Source organism: Oncorhynchus keta, unplaced genomic scaffold (genome assembly GCF_023373465.1).
Source record: "Oncorhynchus keta strain PuntledgeMale-10-30-2019 unplaced genomic scaffold, Oket_V2 Un_contig_1563_pilon_pilon, whole genome shotgun sequence".
In the NCBI taxonomy this organism is placed as follows: Eukaryota; Metazoa; Chordata; class Actinopteri; order Salmoniformes; family Salmonidae; genus Oncorhynchus; species Oncorhynchus keta.
The window spans coordinates 99,649-121,239 of NW_026279434.1; the positions used below are offsets into that span (position 1 = coordinate 99,649).

Consider the following 21,591-nt stretch of genomic DNA (forward strand, 5'->3'; position numbering starts at 1 on the left):
CGCTAAAATTCCTGAATTTGACCCGTGACTTTTTTCCGATAAAACATTTAAATGAAGTTGAGAATATACACATGGAAAAGTATTGATACGTCAACGTCTCAATCAAAAGGTAGGTCTATAGGCTAGACCTATAGCCAATGGTTTGACTCGGGACACTACGCCTTTTACTTGTATAAATTAAAAGTTGAAATAAAACTCTAAAATAAGAGTAATAAGTCAGTAGCAATACATTTTAAAACTCCAAACGAAACTAATTTCACTAAGATAATGCATGTTGGATAGCTAGCTACGTAATGTGATAAATTGTCCTAAATTAATTCGCATGGAAAATTGCAAATTGATATAGGCTCTACCTGATACTAACCCGTGCAAAGTGTATTTTGCATTCAACACAGTGAGCTCGTCTTTGTTTTGCGTAATGATTTAATCAGAACGTGCACACTCCTCAAGTAGAATTATAAAAGTATAATAATGATTATAATTATAATAATTGTCAGTAGTAAAGCTGTTGATACACTTTATTGTTCATGTGGAATGTATAATCTACATTTATTTTTTATCTGAAATCTAAAAGTGTTAGGCTACAATGAAACATCTAAATATGAGATAATATAATCCAACCCAAATATTATTATCATAGCTAATAATAGTTATTATATGGTAACCTAATGATAGAGCATTATTTACACTAAATTATCGCCAAAACATTGACACCTTGCTCATAATTTTTATTCTTCACCCATTTAGGCTATTATTTTTAACAGGCAATTATTCAGGCTAGACGCACGACCAGAACATTGTTGATACATTCATTAAATGTACCTTGTATTGGGCCTAATATTAACGACCATTAATTAATAGCATTTTTATCCTTTAAAATATTACTATTACTATTAGAATTTGGCCTTGGACCATTGTTGTTATTATCACTGTTATAAACGAACACCTAATACTTTTATTAGTATTTGTAATGTTGGTAAAGTAGGCTCAAGCTGTCTGAAAAGATGAGGCTCGTAATAAAACGTGTATGTGAACAGGTTGTACTCACTGTTTACGTGGTGTCTGTACCTCGCCTGGTTGGGTAGGAAGCTCTGTCCATTGATGATAAGTATTGAATCCAGGGCTGGACTGGGGGATGTTTCGGGGAGCAGAAGTCGGATATCCGTCACTCGGAGCTCGATGGTTCTTCTCCGCGCTCTACTTGAGTGTGACAGCAAAGCAGCTTGACAGAGCGCAAGCGAGAGGACGATAGATACGGCAGATACAGGAAATACGCTCTGTGTGCTTGCTTGCGTGTTTGTTTGTGTGTGAAGGGGGTGGAGAGAGAGAGACCTCACTGTCGGAGCTCCTAGATTGAACCGCCTATAAAGCGCTCGAGGGGATGGACGACAGGCAGCACAATTTAAGATTCCACGTTTGTTCATTTATTCCTTGCTTTGCAGAGGATATGAAGTTAGAATGTTTTTACTTTGCCTTTACTACCGGAGCCATAGATGGACTCAACGAATAGTGGAAGCAGCAAGGTAACCACATATCGGACCGTTGGTTATGCTATAGATGATACGAGAGAGGGAGGTAACGGAGACTTCGTTTGACAGGGTGCGAGAGAGGAGGTATCAGATGCTATTACGATATAAAGGAGGAAGGATCAGAAGCTATTATACTGTATATCCATTCAACATCAGTCATTGGCCTTTGTAACGTTGCACATGGACGGCTTTCATGCTAATCCAAATTCAGCTCCTCCCTTTTGAGCAGGTGATCCAAACATATGTGGAAGGGCAACAATTCACATTGGCCGATCGATCACAATATTGGGGTGCAATCTGTCTCCGCTCAATTGTGAACATTCAAGAGATCATTCTGACACATCATGTAGACTACAGTCAAACGCTGAACCTGAATGTTCTGCTATTTAAACAGAACAGAGATTGATATCGTTTGACTTGTGCGTAACCGCGTTATAATGTCCTCCTCGACGTGCAATATATATGCTTAAAACTCATGCAGTATTTAAGATGATATGACTAACATAATTCAAATCAAATCCTATATCAAGACTATAGCAACCAAATGAGTGTCATAAATGTAATGTTGGTTTCACTTACTTCCTATTAACTAACCCGAGTCAGATTCAATGTTTTTCTTATGTTGTTGAGGAAAAAAGATGCGCGAGAAATTAGTAAATTAGTGTAATCGAGAGAAAGTATCTCATGGATTCTCACCACACACACACACACACACACACACACACACACACACACACACACACACACACACACACACACACACACACACACACACACACACACACACACACACACACACACACACACACACACACACACACACACACACACACACACACAGAGACACAAAGTATAATAAACTTAATTCACATGTATAGGGTATAGGCATATTCTATGCTGTATAGCCTGATAAAAGTGTAACATTTTCACAAGACAGACCCAGGGCCTACATAAACGCCATGTGTTAAAAATATTTTGTTAATCGACTATAAAAACAGCGTTCTGATTGCCAACACGTTTATAGGCTTACAACTGATACCCAGATAGTCTATATATAAGGTGTTAGGCATCGGCGAACAAACGAACATTCCCTCTGTGTTGGTGGCATATTAAACGACTGTGGTAAATTGGTCGCGGCCACAGGCATTCTGTAACTAGGCCTACTGGCCTATAGTTTCTGTGAGTGCATGACATATATTATTTCCTTTTACTTGGAAGTTTAAATAATATTTCATTATAACGTTGTTCACGTTGTTATGAAATATTCCACTTTTTGTCAGGGGCGTAACACGTTTTGTAGTCAACAAAATTGCATATCAATGAAACATCCAAGTCAACATATCAATCAAAATACCAAACATGCAGCAATTAATTACAGTCAAGACATTCTACTGACCGTACGGTAGGTCTACCATACGGTCAGTAGTTAAAGGTCTACCATACGGTCAGTAGTTAAAGGTCTACCATACGGTCAGTAGTTAAAGGTCTACCATACGGTGAGTAGTTATAGGTCTACCATACGGTCAGTAGTTAAAGGTCTACCATACGGTCAGTAGTTAATCAAAGGTCTACCATACGGTCAGTAGTTAAAGGTCTACCATACGGTCTGTAGTTAAAGGTCTACCATACGGTAGTTATAGGTCTACCATACGGTCAGTAGTTAATCAAAGGTCTACCATACGGTCAGTAGTTAAAGGTCTACCATACGGTCAGTAGTTAAAGGTCTACCATACGGTCAGTAGTTCAGTCTACCATACGGTCAGTAGTTAAGGTCTACCATACGGTCAGTAGTTAAAGGTCTACCATACGGTCAGTATACGGTCAGTAGTTAAAGGTCTACCATACGGTCAGTAGTTAAAGGTCTACCATACGGTCAGTAGTTAGGTCTACCATACGGTCAGTAGTTATAGGTCTACCATACGGTCAGTAGTTAAAGGTCTACCATACGGTTATAGGTCTACCATACGGTCAGTAGTTAAAGGTCTACCATAGTAGTTATAGGTCTACCATACGGTCAGTAGTTAGGTTAAAGGTCTACCATACGGTCAGTAGTTAAAGGTCTACCATACGGTCAGTAGTTAAGGTCTACCATACGGTAGTAGTTAAAGTAGTTATAGGTCTACCATACGGTCAGTAGTTAAAGGTCTACCATACGGTCAGTAGTTAAAGGTCTACCATACGGTCAGTAGTTAAAGGTCTACCATACGGTCAGTAGTTAAAGGTCTACCATACGGTCAGTAGTTAAAGGTCTACCATACGGTCAGTAGTTAAAGGTCTACCATACGGTCAGTAGTTAAAGGTCTACCATACGGTCAGTAGTTAAAGGTCTACCATACGGTCAGTAGTTAAAGGTCTACCATAGTTAAGGTCTACCATACGGTCTGTAGTTAAAGGTCTACCATACGGTGAGTAGTTATAGGTCTACCATACGTCAGTAGTTAATCAAAGGTCTACCATACGGTCAGTAGTTAGTCAGTAGTTATAGGTCTACCATACGGTCAGTAGTTAAAGGTCTACCATACGGTCAGTAGTTAAAGGTCTACCATACGGTCAGTAGTTAAAAGTCTACCGTAAGTTCAGTAGTTATAGGTCTACCATACGGTCAGTAGTTATAGGTCTACCATACGGTCAGTAGTTAAAGGTCTACCATACGGTCAGTAGTTAAAAGTCTACCGTAAGTTCAGTAGTTATAGGTCTACGGTACGGTCAGTAGTTATAGGTCTACCATACGTTCAGTAGTTATAGGTCTACGTACATTCAGGAGTTATAGGTCTACCGCAAGGTCAGTAGTTAAAGGTCTACCATACGTTCAGTAGTTATAGATCTACCTTACGTAACTACCGTACCGTCACTAGTTTGACAGTCCATCACCAGTAGAAAGTCGGCCACCAACCAACCTAGTTGACGATGCTTTTCATTGGCTATGTTGACACTTGTATTAGTAGAATGAATATCTAAGAGAGTCAGAGGGCAACGAAATAGTGGAAGCATTTGCGAGTGCCATTCATATGAGGTGAAAACAGCGCAACCCCATGGACATGTTATACAGTCAACAAAAAGCCTTTGCTTTTTACAGGTCTTCACAAACAATCATTATTCAGAACTATTCTCTTACCTTCAACAATCAACTATAAAGTAATTCATTTACATAATTTCGCCTCGTTTGATTTCTGTGGAGTTTAAACTAACCGGTCTCTTGATTTCTATAGTTACCAATTTGAAGGACATTCCGTAGCCTATAACTAATGTGTAGATTACATTTCGTTAATTGTAGCGTTGTTACTGATACTTTGTCGATCCCAGAATGTCTCAATAGGACAAATATACATTTTCACACAATTGCCAATAAGGTAATGGTGTAATTTATTAGACAAATAGTCTAAAGTAATCTAATAACCAAATGATAATTATTTTATTTCCCAATTAGTTAATTGGTGGCTTAAAACATTAGTCTAAACTATATTCACAACAGTAGGTTAGTGATTGTAACCAAAACTATTCTTTATTTATAATTAGTCGCATCTTGACGCATGAGCCGAGAGCATTTATTTTCATTCCGATTTTTCATTGCCTATTTGTCAGACCTATTTCGTTATTTTATTGTTAAGATATTATATATATATATATATATATATATATAATTTAACTTTGGAAAACCGCATCTTTCCAATTAATGTGAATTAACAATGACCGTTGGCACATAATTCGCCTGTTTGCGGTCTCTGTTCAGCTATTTATGACATTCCACTCCTTGGCTCTCCTGTCATTTGTCTTGTGGTAAGGAGTGGAATGTCAACTCAAACGACTGGTACCCAGACTAACACATCATGTCAGAGGACATATGTTTGTCTGTACTTACTGAACGACTTTACCGCAATCACTAAAGTTGTATGTTAGCCTATTAGCAACACCACCAATCGGAGGAATAAGAATAATGGGTGCATACTATGAAGAAAAGGAAGATGAAACCTAACATAAAACAACAGCAATTGTTTTTCCAGACGAAGAAAATATTGTTCAAAGGCCATCAGGGAAATTGAAGTTGGAATGATATACTACACAATTACTTGGTGTCCGACTTCTGATACCTTGAATACATTGGCATCATTTAAATTGAAATTAAATCCAAGTCAATTTTTTTTTTTAAATGGGGGTATAGTCGACAAAACATTCATATGAATAAATTATTAAATTGTTTCAGGATTTGACAGATTCTGCTACAAAGGCATGAATAAAAAACCTGAAAAAGTGTAATCACCACATTCATCCCATTATATTTCATGCATTATCATGGTGATACCAGACAATTGCAATGATAAGATCACGTGCCATGGGGTTTCAGAGGCTCCTCATGAGACACAGAGAAAAAGGTGAGGAACCTGAAGAGGTATTTTCTCCACAGGAATTTTGTTCCAACATATTACATTTCTGCAGGCAGACGTAAGCCTCAAGACACTGGGCAGCACATACACCGTTTAGAAGGGAAAGTATGCTCTCTCTCTCTCTCACACACACACACACACACACACACACACACACACACACACACACACACACACACACACACACACACACACACACACACACACACACACACACACACACACATACACACAGAGACACAAAGTATAATAAACTTAATTCACATGTATAGGGTATAGGCATATTCTATGCTGTATAGCCTGATAAAAGTGTAACATTTTCACAAGACAGACCCAGGGCCTACATAAACGCCATGTGTTAAAAATATTTTGTTAATCGACTATAAAAACAGCGTTCTGATTGCCAACACGTTTATAGGCTTACAACTGATACCCAGATAGTCTATATATAAGGTGTTAGGCATCGGCGAACAAACGAACATTCCCTCTGTGTTGGTGGCATATTAAACGACTGTAGTAAATTGGTCGCGGCCACAGGCATTCTGTAACTAGGCCTACTGGCCTATAGTTTCTGTGAGTGGATGACATATATCATTTTCCTTTAACTTGGAAGTTTAAATAATATTTCATTATAACGTTGTTCACGTTGTTATGAAATATTCCACTTTTTGTCAGGGGCGTAACACGTTTTGTAGTCAACAAAATTGCATATCAATGAAACATCCAAGTCAACATATCAATCAAAATACCAAACATGCAGCAATTAATTACAGTCAAGACATTCTACTGACCGTACAGTAGGTCTACCATACGGTCAGTAGTTAATCAAAGGTCTACCATACGGTCTGTAGTTAAAGGTCTACCATACGGTGAGGAGTTATAGGTCTACCATACGGTCAGTAGTTAATCAAAGGTCTACCATACGGTCTGTAGTTATAGGTCTACCATACGGTGAGGAGTTATAGGTCTACCATACGGTCAGTAGTTAATCAAAGGTCTACCATACGGTCTGTAGTTATAGGTCTACCATACGGTGAGGAGTTATAGGTCTACCATACGGTGAGGAGTTAATCAAAGGTCTACCATACGGTCTGTAGTTAAAGGTCTACCATACGGTGAGGAGTTATAGGTCTACCATACGGTCAGTAGTTAAAGGTCTACCATACGGTCAGTAGTTATAGGTCTACCATACGGTCAGTAGTTAAAGGTCTACCATACGGTCAGTAGTTATAGGTCTACCATACGGTCAGTAGTTAAAGGTCTACCATACGGTCAGTAGTTATAGGTCTACCATACGGTCTGTAGTTAAAGGTCTACCATACGGTCAGTAGTTATAGGTCTACCATACGGTGAGGAGTTATAGGTCTACCATACCGTCAGTAGTTAATCAAAGGTCTACCATACGGTCTGTAGTTAAAGGTCTACCATACGGTCAGTAGTTATAGGTCTACCATACGGTCAGTAGTTAAAGGTCTACCATACGGTCAGTAGTTATAGGTCTACCATACGGTCAGTAGTTAATCAAAGGTCTACCATACGGTCAGTAGTTAATCAAAGGTCTACCATACGGTCAGTAGTTAAAGGTCTACCATACCGTCAGTAGTTAAAGGTCTACCATACGGTCAGTAGTTAAAGGTCTACCATACGGTGAGGAGTTATAGGTCTACCATACGGTCTGTAGTTAAAGGTCTACCATACGGTGAGTAGTTATAGGTCTACCATACGGTGAGGAGTTATAGGTCTACCATACGGTGAGGAGTTATAGGTCTACCATACGGTGTGTAGTTAAAGGTCTACCATACGGTGAGTAGTTATAGGTCTACCATACGGTGAGGAGTTATAGGTCTACCATACGGTGAGGAGTTATAGGTCTACCATACGGTGAGGAGTTATAGGTCTACCATACGGTGAGGAGTTATAGGTCTACCATACGGTGAGGAGTTATAGGTCTACCATACGGTCTGTAGTTAAAGGTCTACCATACGGTCAGTAGTTAATCAAAGGTCTACCATACGGTCAGTAGTTAAAGGTCTACCATACCGTCAGTAGTTAATCAAAGGTCTACCATACGGTCAGTAGTTAAAGGTCTACCATACCGTCAGTAGTTAAAGGTCTACCATACGGTCAGTAGTTAAAGGTCTACCATACGGTGAGGAGTTATAGGTCTACCATACGGTCTGTAGTTAAAGGTCTACCATACGGTGAGGAGTTATAGGTCTACCATACGGTGAGGAGTTATAGGTCTACCATACGGTGAGGAGTTATAGGTCTACCATACGGTGAGGAGTTATAGGTCTACCATACGGTGAGGAGTTAAAGGTCTACCATACGGTGAGGAGTTAAAGGTCTACCATACGGTCTGTAGTTAAAGGTCTACCATACGGTGAGGAGTTATAGGTCTACCATACCGTCAGTAGTTAATCAAAGGTCTACCATACGGTCAGTAGTTAAAGGTCTACCATACCGTCAGTAGTTATAGGTCTACCATACGGTCTGTAGTTAAAGGTCTACCATACGGTGAGGAGTTATAGGTCTACCATACCGTCAGTAGTTAATCAAAGGTCTACCATACGGTGAGGAGTTATAGGTCTACCATACCGTCAGTAGTTAATCAAAGGTCTACCATACGGTCTGTAGTTAAAGGTCTACCATACGGTGAGGAGTTATAGGTCTACCATACCGTCAGTAGTTAAAGGTCTACCATACGGTCTGTAGTTAAAGGTCTACCATACGGTGAGGAGTTATAGGTCTACCATACCGTCAGTAGTTAATCAAAGGTCTACCATACGGTCTGTAGTTAAAGGTCTACCATACGGTGAGGAGTTATAGGTCTACCATACGGTCAGTAGTTAAAGGTCTACCATACGGTGAGTAGTTATAGGTCTACCATACGGTCAGTAGTTAATCAAAGGTCTACCATACGGTCTGTAGTTAAAGGTCTACCATACGGTGAGGAGTTATAGGTCTACCATACGGTCTGTAGTTAAAGGTCTACCATACGGTGAGGAGTTATAGGTCTACCATACCGTCAGTAGTTAATCAAAGGTCTACCATACGGTCAGTAGTTAAAGGTCTACCATACGGTGAGTAGTTATAGGTCTACCATACGGTCAGTAGTTAAAGGTCTACCATACGGTCAGTAGTTATAGGTCTACCATACGGTCAGTAGTTAAAGGTCTACCATACGGTCAGTAGTTAAAGGTCTACCATACGGTCAGTAGTTAAAAGTCTACCGTAAGTTCAGTAGTTATAGGTCTACGGTACGGTCAGTAGTTATAGGTCTACCATACGGTCAGTAGTTAAAGGTCTACCATACGGTCAGTAGTTAAAGGTCTACCATACGGTCAGTAGTTAAAAGTCTACCGTAAGTTCAGTAGTTATAGGTCTACGGTACGGTCAGTAGTTATAGGTCTACCATACGTTCAGTAGTTATAGGTCTACGTACATTCAGGAGTTATAGGTCTACCGCAAGGTCAGTAGTTAAAGGTCTACCATACGTTCAGTAGTTATAGATCTACCTTACGTAACTACCGTACCGTCACTAGTTTGACAGTCCATCACCAGTAGAAAGTCGGCCACCAACCAACCTAGTTGACGATGCTTTTCATTGGCTATGTTGACACTTGTATTAGTAGAATGAATATCTAAGAGAGTCAGAGGGCAACGAAATAGTGGAAGCATTTGCGAGTGCCATTCATATGAGGTGAAAACAGCGCAACCCCATGGACATGTTATACAGTCAACAAAAAGCCTTTGCTTTTTACAGGTCTTCACAAACAATCATTATTCAGAACTATTCTCTTACCTTCAACAATCAACTATAAAGTAATTCATTTACATAATTTCGCCTCGTTTGATTTCTGTGGAGTTTAAACTAACCGGTCTCTTGATTTCTATAGTTACCAATTTGAAGGACATTCCGTAGCCTATAACTAATGTGTAGATTACATTTCGTTAATTGTAGCGTTATTACTGATACTTTGTCGATCCCAGAATGTCTCAATAGGACAAATATACATTTTCACACAATTGCCAATAAGGTAATGGTGTAATTTATTAGACAAATAGTCTAAAGTAATCTAATAACCAAATGATAATTATTTTATTTCCCAATTAGTTAATTGGTGGCTTAAAACATTAGTCTAAACTATATTCACAACAGTAGGTTAGTGATTGTAACCAAAACTATTCTTTATTTATAATTAGTCGCATCTTGACGCATGAGCCGAGAGCATTTATTTTCATTCCGATTTTTCATTGCCTATTTGTCAGACCTATTTCGTTATTTTATTGTTAAGATATTATATATATATATATATATATATATATATAATTTAACTTTGGAAAACCGCATCTTTCCAATTAATGTGAATTAACAATGACCGTTGGCACATAATTCGCCTGTTTGCGGTCTCTGTTCAGCTATTTATGACATTCCACTCCTTGGCTCTCCTGTCATTTGTCTTGTGGTAAGGAGTGGAATGTCAACTCAAACGACTGGTACCCAGACTAACACATCATGTCAGAGGACATATGTTTGTCTGTACTTACTGAACGACTTTACCGCAATCACTAAAGTTGTATGTTAGCCTATTAGCAACACCACCAATCGGAGGAATAAGAATAATGGGTGCATACTATGAAGAAAAGGAAGATGAAACCTAACATAAAACAACAGCAATTGTTTTTCCAGACGAAGAAAATATTGTTCAAAGGCCATCAGGGAAATTGAAGTTGGAATGATATACTACACAATTACTTGGTGTCCGACTTCTGATACCTTGAATACATTGGCATCATTTAAATTGAAATTAAATCCAAGTCATTTTTTTTTTTTAAATGGGGTATAGTCGACAAAACATTCATATGAATAAATTATTAAATTGTTTCAGGATTTGACAGATTCTGCTACAAAGGCATGAATAAAAAACCTGAAAAAGTGTAATCACCACATTCATCCCATTATATTTCATGCATTATCATGGTGATACCAGACAATTGCAATGATAAGATCACGTGCCATGGGGTTTCAGAGGCTCCTCATGAGACACAGAGAAAAAGGTGAGGAACCTGAAGAGGTATTTTCTCCACAGGAATTTTGTTCCAACATATTACATTTCTGCAGGCAGACGTAAGCCTCAAGACACTGGGCAGCACATACACCGTTTAGAAGGGAAAGTATGCTCTCTCTCTCTCTCTCACACACACACACACACACACACACACACACACACACACACACACACACACACACACACACACACACACACACACACACACACACACACACACACACACACACACACATACACACAGAGACACAAAGTATAATAAACTTAATTCACATGTATAGGGTATAGGCATATTCTATGCTGTATAGCCTGATAAAAGTGTAACATTTTCACAAGACAGACCCAGGGCCTACATAAACGCCATGTGTTAAAAATATTTTGTTAATCGACTATAAAAACAGCGTTCTGATTGCCAACACGTTTATAGGCTTACAACTGATACCCAGATAGTCTATATATAAGGTGTTAGGCATCGGCGAACAAACGAACATTCCCTCTGTGTTGGTGGCATATTAAACGACTGTAGTAAATTGGTCGCGGCCACAGGCATTCTGTAACTAGGCCTACTGGCCTATAGTTTCTGTGAGTGGATGACATATATCATTTTCCTTTAACTTGAAGTTTAAATAATATTTCATTATAACGTTGTTCACGTTGTTATGAAATATTCCACTTTTTGTCAGGGGCGTAACACGTTTTGTAGTCAACAAAATTGCATATCAATGAAACATCCAAGTCAACATATCAATCAAAATACCAAACATGCAGCAATTAATTACAGTCAAGACATTCTACTGACCGTACAGTAGGTCTACCATACGGTCAGTAGTTAATCAAAGGTCTACCATACGGTCTGTAGTTAAAGGTCTACCATACGGTGAGGAGTTATAGGTCTACCATACGGTCAGTAGTTAATCAAAGGTCTACCATACGGTCTGTAGTTATAGGTCTACCATACGGTGAGGAGTTATAGGTCTACCATACGGTCAGTAGTTAATCAAAGGTCTACCATACGGTCTGTAGTTATAGGTCTACCATACGGTGAGGAGTTATAGGTCTACCATACGGTGAGGAGTTAATCAAAGGTCTACCATACGGTCTGTAGTTAAAGGTCTACCATACGGTGAGGAGTTATAGGTCTACCATACGGTCAGTAGTTAAAGGTCTACCATACGGTCAGTAGTTATAGGTCTACCATACGGTCAGTAGTTAAAGGTCTACCATACGGTCAGTAGTTATAGGTCTACCATACGGTCAGTAGTTAAAGGTCTACCATACGGTCAGTAGTTATAGGTCTACCATACGGTCTGTAGTTAAAGGTCTACCATACGGTCAGTAGTTATAGGTCTACCATACGGTGAGGAGTTATAGGTCTACCATACCGTCAGTAGTTAATCAAAGGTCTACCATACGGTCTGTAGTTAAAGGTCTACCATACGGTCAGTAGTTATAGGTCTACCATACGGTCAGTAGTTAAAGGTCTACCATACGGTCAGTAGTTATAGGTCTACCATACGGTCAGTAGTTAATCAAAGGTCTACCATACGGTCAGTAGTTAATCAAAGGTCTACCATACGGTCAGTAGTTAAAGGTCTACCATACCGTCAGTAGTTAAAGGTCTACCATACGGTCAGTAGTTAAAGGTCTACCATACGGTGAGGAGTTATAGGTCTACCATACGGTCTGTAGTTAAAGGTCTACCATACGGTGAGTAGTTATAGGTCTACCATACGGTGAGTAGTTATAGGTCTACCATACGGTGAGGAGTTATAGGTCTACCATACGGTGAGGAGTTATAGGTCTACCATACGGTCTGTAGTTAAAGGTCTACCATACGGTGAGGAGTTATAGGTCTACCATACGGTGAGGAGTTATAGGTCTACCATACGGTGAGGAGTTATAGGTCTACCATACGGTGAGGAGTTATAGGTCTACCATACGGTGAGGAGTTATAGGTCTACCATACGGTGAGGAGTTATAGGTCTACCATACGGTCTGTAGTTAAAGGTCTACCATACGGTCAGTAGTTAATCAAAGGTCTACCATACGGTCAGTAGTTAAAGGTCTACCATACCGTCAGTAGTTAATCAAAGGTCTACCATACGGTCAGTAGTTAAAGGTCTACCATACCGTCAGTAGTTAAAGGTCTACCATACGGTCAGTAGTTAAAGGTCTACCATACGGTGAGGAGTTATAGGTCTACCATACGGTCTGTAGTTAAAGGTCTACCATACGGTGAGGAGTTATAGGTCTACCATACGGTGAGGAGTTATAGGTCTACCATACGGTGAGGAGTTATAGGTCTACCATACGGTGAGGAGTTATAGGTCTACCATACGGTGAGGAGTTATAGGTCTACCATACGGTGAGGAGTTATAGGTCTACCATACGGTGAGGAGTTATAGGTCTACCATACGGTGAGGAGTTAAAGGTCTACCATACGGTGAGGAGTTAAAGGTCTACCATACGGTCTGTAGTTAAAGGTCTACCATACGGTGAGGAGTTATAGGTCTACCATACCGTCAGTAGTTAATCAAAGGTCTACCATACGGTCAGTAGTTAAAGGTCTACCATACCGTCAGTAGTTATAGGTCTACCATACGGTCTGTAGTTAAAGGTCTACCATACGGTGAGGAGTTATAGGTCTACCATACCGTCAGTAGTTAATCAAAGGTCTACCATACGGTGAGGAGTTATAGGTCTACCATACCGTCAGTAGTTAATCAAAGGTCTACCATACGGTCTGTAGTTAAAGGTCTACCATACGGTGAGGAGTTATAGGTCTACCATACCGTCAGTAGTTAAAGGTCTACCATACGGTCTGTAGTTAAAGGTCTACCATACGGTGAGGAGTTATAGGTCTACCATACCGTCAGTAGTTAATCAAAGGTCTACCATACGGTCTGTAGTTAAAGGTCTACCATACGGTGAGGAGTTATAGGTCTACCATACGGTCAGTAGTTAAAGGTCTACCATACGGTGAGTAGTTATAGGTCTACCATACGGTCAGTAGTTAATCAAAGGTCTACCATACGGTCTGTAGTTAAAGGTCTACCATACGGTGAGGAGTTATAGGTCTACCATACGGTCTGTAGTTAAAGGTCTACCATACGGTGAGGAGTTATAGGTCTACCATACCGTCAGTAGTTAATCAAAGGTCTACCATACGGTCAGTAGTTAAAGGTCTACCATACGGTGAGTAGTTATAGGTCTACCATACGGTCAGTAGTTAATCAAAGGTCTACCATACGGTCTGTAGTTAAAGGTCTACCATACGGTCAGTAGTTAAAGGTCTACCATACGGTCTGTAGTTAAAGGTCTACCATACGGTCAGTAGTTAAAGGTCTACCATACGGTGAGTAGTTATAGGTCTACCATACGGTGAGGAGTTAAAGGTCTACCATACGGTCAGTAGTTAAAGGTCTACCATACGGTGAGGAGTTATAGGTCTACCATACGGTCTGTAGTTAAAGGTCTACCATACGGTGAGGAGTTATAGGTCTACCATACGGTCAGTAGTTAAAGGTCTACCATACGGTGAGTAGTTATAGGTCTACCATACGGTCAGTAGTTAATCAAAGGTCTACCATACGGTCTGTAGTTAAAGGTCTACCATACGGTCAGTAGTTAAAGGTCTACCATACGGTCTGTAGTTAAAGGTCTACCATACGGTGAGGAGTTATAGGTCTACCATACCGTCAGTAGTTAATCAAAGGTCTACCATACGGTCAGTAGTTAAAGGTCTACCATACGGTGAGTAGTTATAGGTCTACCATACGGTCAGTAGTTAATCAAAGGTCTACCATACGGTCTGTAGTTAAAGGTCTACCATACGGTCAGTAGTTAAAGGTCTACCATACGGTGAGGAGTTATAGGTCTACCATACGGTCTGTAGTTAAAGGTCTACCATACGGTCTGTAGTTAAAGGTCTACCATACGGTGAGGAGTTATAGGTCTACCATACCGTCAGTAGTTAATCAAAGGTCTACCATACGGTCTGTAGTTAAAGGTCTACCATACGGTGAGGAGTTATAGGTCTACCATACCGTCAGTAGTTAATCAAAGGTCTACCATACGGTCAGTAGTTATAGGTCTACCATACGGTGAGGAGTTATAGGTCTACCATACCGTCAGTAGTTAATCAAAGGTCTACCATACGGTCTGTAGTTAAAGGTCTACCATACGGTGAGGAGTTATAGGTCTACCATACGGTCAGTAGTTAAAGGTCTACCATACGGTGAGGAGTTATAGGTCTACCATACGGTCTGTAGTTAAAGGTCTACCATACGGTGAGGAGTTATAGGTCTACCATACGGTCTGTAGTTAAAGGTCTACCATACGGTGAGGAGTTATAGGTCTACCATACGGTCAGTAGTTAATCAAAGGTCTACCATACGGTCTGTAGTTAAAGGTCTACCATACGGTGAGGAGTTATAGGTCTACCATACGGTCAGTAGTTAAAGGTCTACCATACGGTGAGGAGTTATAGGTCTACCATACGGTCAGTAGTTAAAGGTCTACCATACGGTGAGGAGTTATAGGTCTACCATACGGTGAGGAGTTATAGGTCTACCATACGGTGAGGAGTTATAGGTCTACCATACGGTCAGTAGTTAAAGGTCTACCATACGGTGAGGAGTTATAGGTCTACCATACGGTCAGTAGTTAATCAAAGGTCTACCATACGGTCTGTAGTTATAGGTCTACCATACGGTGAGGAGTTATAGGTCTACCATACGGTCAGTAGTTAAAGGTCTACCATACGGTCAGTAGTTATAGGTCTACCATACGGTCAGTAGTTAAAGGTCTACCATACGGTGAGGAGTTATAGGTCTACCATACGGTCTGTAGTTAAAGGTCTACCATACGGTGAGGAGTTATAGGTCTACCATACGGTCAGTAGTTAAAGGTCTACCATACGGTCAGTAGTTATAGGTCTACCATACGGTCAGTAGTTAAAGGTCTACCATACGGTCAGTAGTTATAGGTCTACCATACGGTCAGTAGTTAAAGGTCTACCATACGGTCAGTAGTTATAGGTCTACCATACGGTGAGGAGTTATAGGTCTACCATACGGTGAGGAGTTATAGGTCTACCATACGGTCAGTAGTTAAAGGTCTACCATACGGTCTGTAGTTAATCAAAGGTCTACCATACGGTGAGGAGTTATAGGTCTACCATACGGTCAGTAGTTAATCAAAGGTCTACCATACGGTCTGTAGTTATAGGTCTACCATACGGTGAGGAGTTATAGGTCTACCATACGGTGAGGAGTTATAGGTCTACCATACGGTGAGGAGTTATAGGTCTACCATACGGTCTGTAGTTAATCAAAGGTCTACCATACGGTGAGGAGTTATAGGTCTACCATACGGTCAGTAGTTAATCAAAGGTCTACCATACGGTCTGTAGTTAATCAAAGGTCTACCATACGGTGAGGAGTTATAGGTCTACCATACGGTCTGTAGTTAATCAAAGGTCTACCATACGGTGAGGAGTTATAGGTCTACCATACGGTCTGTAGTTAATCAAAGGTCTACCATACGGTCTGTAGTTAATCAAAGGTCTACCATACGGTGAGGAGTTATAGGTCTACCATACGGTCTGTAGTTAATCAAAGGTCTACCATACGGTGAGGAGTTATAGGTCTACCATACGGTCAGTAGTTAATCAAAGGTCTACCATACGGTCTGTAGTTAAAGGTCTACCATACGGTGAGGAGTTATAGGTCTACCATACCGTCAGTAGTTAATCAAAGGTCTACCATACGGTCTGTAGTTAAAGGTCTACCATACGGTGAGGAGTTATAGGTCTACCATACGGTGAGGAGTTAAAGGTCTACCATACGGTCTGTAGTTAAAGGTCTACCATACGGTGAGGAGTTATAGGTCTACCATACGGTCTGTAGTTAAAGGTCTACCATACGGTGAGGAGTTATAGGTCTACCATACCGTCAGTAGTTAATCAAAGGTCTACCATACGGTCAGTAGTTAAAGGTCTACCATACCGTCAGTAGTTAAAGGTCTACCATACGGTCAGTAGTTAAAGGTCTACCATACAGTGAGGAGTTATAGGTCTACCATACGGTCTGTAGTTAAAGGTCTACCATACGGTGAGGAGTTATAGGTCTACCATACGGTCTGTAGTTAAAGGTCTACCATACGGTGAGGAGTTATAGGTCTACCATACCGTCAGTAGTTAATCAAAGGTCTACCATACGGTCAGTAGTTATAGGTCTACCATACGGTGAGGAGTTATAGGTCTACCATACGGTCAGTAGTTAAAGGTCTACCATACGGTGAGGAGTTATAGGTCTACCATACGGTCAGTAGTTAATCAAAGGTCTACCATACGGTCTGTAGTTAAAGGTCTACCATACGGTCAGTAGTTAAAGGTCTACCATACGGTGAGGAGTTATAGGTCTACCATACGGTCTGTAGTTAAAGGTCTACCATACGGTGAGGAGTTATAGGTCTACCATACCGTCAGTAGTTAATCAAAGGTCTACCATACGGTCTGTAGTTAAAGGTCTACCATACGGTGAGGAGTTATAGGTCTACCATACGGTCAGTAGTTAAAGGTCTACCATACGGTCAGTAGTTAAAGGTCTACCATACGGTCTGTAGTTAAAGGTCTACCATACGGTGAGGAGTTATAGGTCTACCATACCGTCAGTAGTTAATCAAAGGTCTACCATACGGTCTGTAGTTAAAGGTCTACCATACGGTGAGGAGTTATAGGTCTACCATACGGTCAGTAGTTAATCAAAGGTCTACCATACGGTCTGTAGTTAAAGGTCTACCATACGGTCAGTAGTTAAAGGTCTACCATACGGTGAGGAGTTATAGGTCTACCATACGGTCTGTAGTTAAAGGTCTACCATACGGTGAGGAGTTATAGGTCTACCATACCGTCAGTAGTTAATCAAAGGTCTACCATACGGTCTGTAGTTAAAGGTCTACCATACGGTGAGGAGTTATAGGTCTACCATACGGTCAGTAGTTAAAGGTCTACCATACGGTCAGTAGTTAAAGGTCTACCATACGGTCAGTAGTTAAAAGTCTACCGTAAGTTCAGTAGTTATAGGTCTACGGTACGGTCAGTAGTTATAGGTCTACCATACGTTCAGTAGTTATAGGTCTACGTACATTCAGGAGTTATAGGTCTACCGCAAGGTCAGTAGTTAAAGGTCTACCATACGTTCAGGTAGTTATAGTTATAGATCTACCTTAACTACCGTACCGTCACTAGTTTGACAGTCCATCACCAGTAGAAAGTCGGCCACCAACCAACCTAGTTGACGATGCTTTTCATTGGCTATGTTGACACTTGTATTAGTAGAATGAATATCTAAGAGAGTCAGAGGGCAACGAAATAGTGGAAGCATTTGCGAGTGCCATTCATATGAGGTGAAAACAGCGCAACCCCATGGACATGTTATACAGTCAACAAAAAGCCTTTGCTTTTTACAGGTCTTCACAAACAATCATTATTCAGAACTATTCTCTTACCTTCAACAATCAACTATAAAGTAATTCATTTACATAATTTCGCCTCGTTTGATTTCTGTGGAGTTTAAACTAACCGGTCTCTTGATTTCTATAGTTACCAATTTGAAGGACATTCCGTAGCCTATAACTAATGTGTAGATTACATTTCGTTAATTGTAGCGTTATTACTGATACTTTGTCGATCCCAGAATGTCTCAATAGGACAAATATACATTTTCACACAATTGCCAATAAGGTAATGGTGTAATTTATTAGACAAATAGTCTAAAGTAATCTAATAACCAAATGATAATTATTTTATTTCCCAATTAGTTAATTGGTGGCTTAAAACATTAGTCTAAACTATATTCACAACAGTAGGTTAGTGATTGTAACCAAAACTATTCTTTATTTATAATTAGTCGCATCTTGACGCATGAGCCGAGAGCATTTATTTTCATTCCGATTTTTCATTGCCTATTTGTCAGGCCTATTTCGTTATTTCATTGTTAAGATATTATATATATATATATATAATTTAACTTTGGAAAACCGCATCTTTCCAATTAATGTGAATTAACAATGACCGTTGGCACATAATTAGCCTGTTTGCGGTCTCTGTTCAGCTATTTATGACATTCCACTCCTTGGCTCTCCTGTCATTTGTCTTGTGGCAAGGAGTGGAATGTCAACTCAAACGACTGGTACCCAGACTAACACATCATGTCAGAGGACATATGTTTGTCTGTACTTACTGAACGACTTTACCGCAATCACTAAAGTTGTATGTTAGCTAGCCTATTAGCAACACCACCAATCGGAGGAATAAGAATAATGGGTGCATACTATGAAGAAAAGGAAGATGAAACCTAACATAAAACAACAGCAATTGTTTTTCCAGACGAAGAAAATATTGTTCAAAGGCCATCAGGGAAATTGAAGTTGGAATGATATACTACACAATTACTTGGTGTCCGACTTCTGATACCTTGAATACATTGGCATCATTTAAATTGAAATTAAATCCAAGTCATTATTTTTTTTAAATGGGGGTATAGTCGACAAAACATTCATATGAATAAATTATTAAATTGTTTCAGGATTTGACAGATTCTGCTACAAAGGCATGAATAAAAAACCTGAAAAAGTGTAATCACCACATTCATCCCATTATATTTCATGCATTATCATGGTGATACCAGACAATTGCAATGATAAGATCACGTGCCATGGGGTTTCAGAGGCTCCTCATGAGACAAAGAGAAAAAGGTGAGGAACCTGAAGAGGTATTTTCTCCACAGGAATTTTGTTCCAACATATTACATTTCTGCAGGCAGACGTAAGCCTCAAGACACTGGGCAGCACATACACCGTTTAGAAGGGAAAGTATGCTCTCTCTCTCTCTCTCTCTCTCACACACACACACACACACACACACACACACACACACACACACACACACACACACACACACACACACACACACACACACACAGTTTAGAAGGGAAAGTATGCTGGCTCTCTCTCACACACACACACACACACACACACACACACACACACACACACACACACACACACACACACAGTTTAGAAGGGAAAGTATGCTTGCTCTCTCTCTCTCTCACACACACACACACACACACACACACACGCGCACACACACACACACACACACACACACACACACACACACACACACACACACACACACACACACACACACACACACACACACACACACACACACACACACACACACACACACACAGTTTAGAAGGGAAAGTATGCTTGCTCTCTCTCTCACACACACACACACACACACACACACACACACACACACACACACACACACACACACACACACACACACACACACACACACACACACACACACAGTTTAGAAGGGAAAGTATGCTTGCCCTCTCTCTTTCACACACACACACACACACACACACACAGTTTAGAAGGGAAAGTATGCTTGCTCTCTCTCACACACACACACACACACACACACACACACACACACACACACACACACACACACACACACACACACACACACACACACACGCACGCACGCACGCACGCACGCACGCACGCACGCACGCACGCACGCACGCACGCACGCACACACACACACACACACACACACACACACACACACACACACACACACACACACACACACACACACATTAAATAGTGATTAAAAGACTCTAACATTTCAGTTGATTGATCTACCTGGTAAACAGTAAATCATGTAGCATTCAGATTATACAGGGAGTTAACCTGAGTAGTAGGATAAATGACTTGGTGTGATGGCATGTATGATGTGCCTGTCTGCCTGTCTGGCATGACGCACCTTCTGGGAACCTTGAAGAGTCATAACATTACCACATAGGTCCTCTAATGTTGGGTCAAAGGGAGGGAGCTCATGTTGCCTCTTAGCTAATGCAAAACACATTGACAGCAGCACACGGGTCAGACAGATGCTAATTGGACTAAAATACCTTGCTTTGCCACCTGATCTTAAGGGTCTCGATGGTTAAGTCAACATAGGCAGGAACTGAGGCCAGTTTTCGTTTCTAACGCCCCTAAAATAATGTAATCTACGGACTCCAAGACCAAAACTCACTACATAAATTATTTGAATGGGATGGTCCCGTTGAATATGAAAACCATCAGACTGTGAAGTGTAGTGTTTGATCCAGAACCATAATCATGTTAGTTACGGCATGGTAAACGTAGCTGGGCTACAGTCACATTCAGCTTATCTGTGCTCCAGGGATGAGCTGGACTTTGATCCCAAACCTCACTTTTGTTTGGAGACTCACTACCAGGATTTCTGTTCTGCACTGCAGACAACTAGAAGGTGCAACATCATATGGAGCCCCATCATATGGAGCCCCAGCATATGTAGCCCCAGCATATGGAGCCCCAGCATATGGAGCCCCATCATATGGAGCCCCAGCATATGGAGCCCCAGCATATGGAGCCCCAGCATATGGAGCCCCATCATATGGAGCCATCATATGGAGCCCCATCATATGGAGCCCCATCATATGGAGCCCCAGCATATGGAGCCCCATCATATGGAGCCCCATCATATGGAGC

General features: G+C 40.6%; 2 protein-coding genes across 2 annotated transcripts in view; one reads left to right on the forward strand and one right to left on the reverse strand.

Annotated features, from left to right (window-relative positions):
* The window catches only part of LOC118382055 (DNA-binding protein SATB2-like), a 61,967-nt gene extending 60,181 nt beyond the window's left edge, over positions 1 to 1,786 (reverse strand). The window contains exon 1 of the mRNA XM_052502502.1: positions 1,049 to 1,786. Within this exon, the coding sequence (XP_052358462.1) occupies positions 1,049 to 1,424 (376 nt within the window). The 5' untranslated portion in view covers positions 1,425 to 1,786. The remainder of the gene's footprint in view (positions 1 to 1,048) is intronic.
* The window catches only part of LOC127919070 (gamma-crystallin S-like), a 39,259-nt gene continuing 19,042 nt past the window's right edge, over positions 1,375 to 21,591 (forward strand). Inside the window, exon 1 of the mRNA XM_052502500.1 lies at positions 1,375 to 1,523. Coding sequence (XP_052358460.1) covers positions 1,494 to 1,523 — 30 coding nt within the window. The 5' untranslated portion in view covers positions 1,375 to 1,493. The remainder of the gene's footprint in view (positions 1,524 to 21,591) is intronic.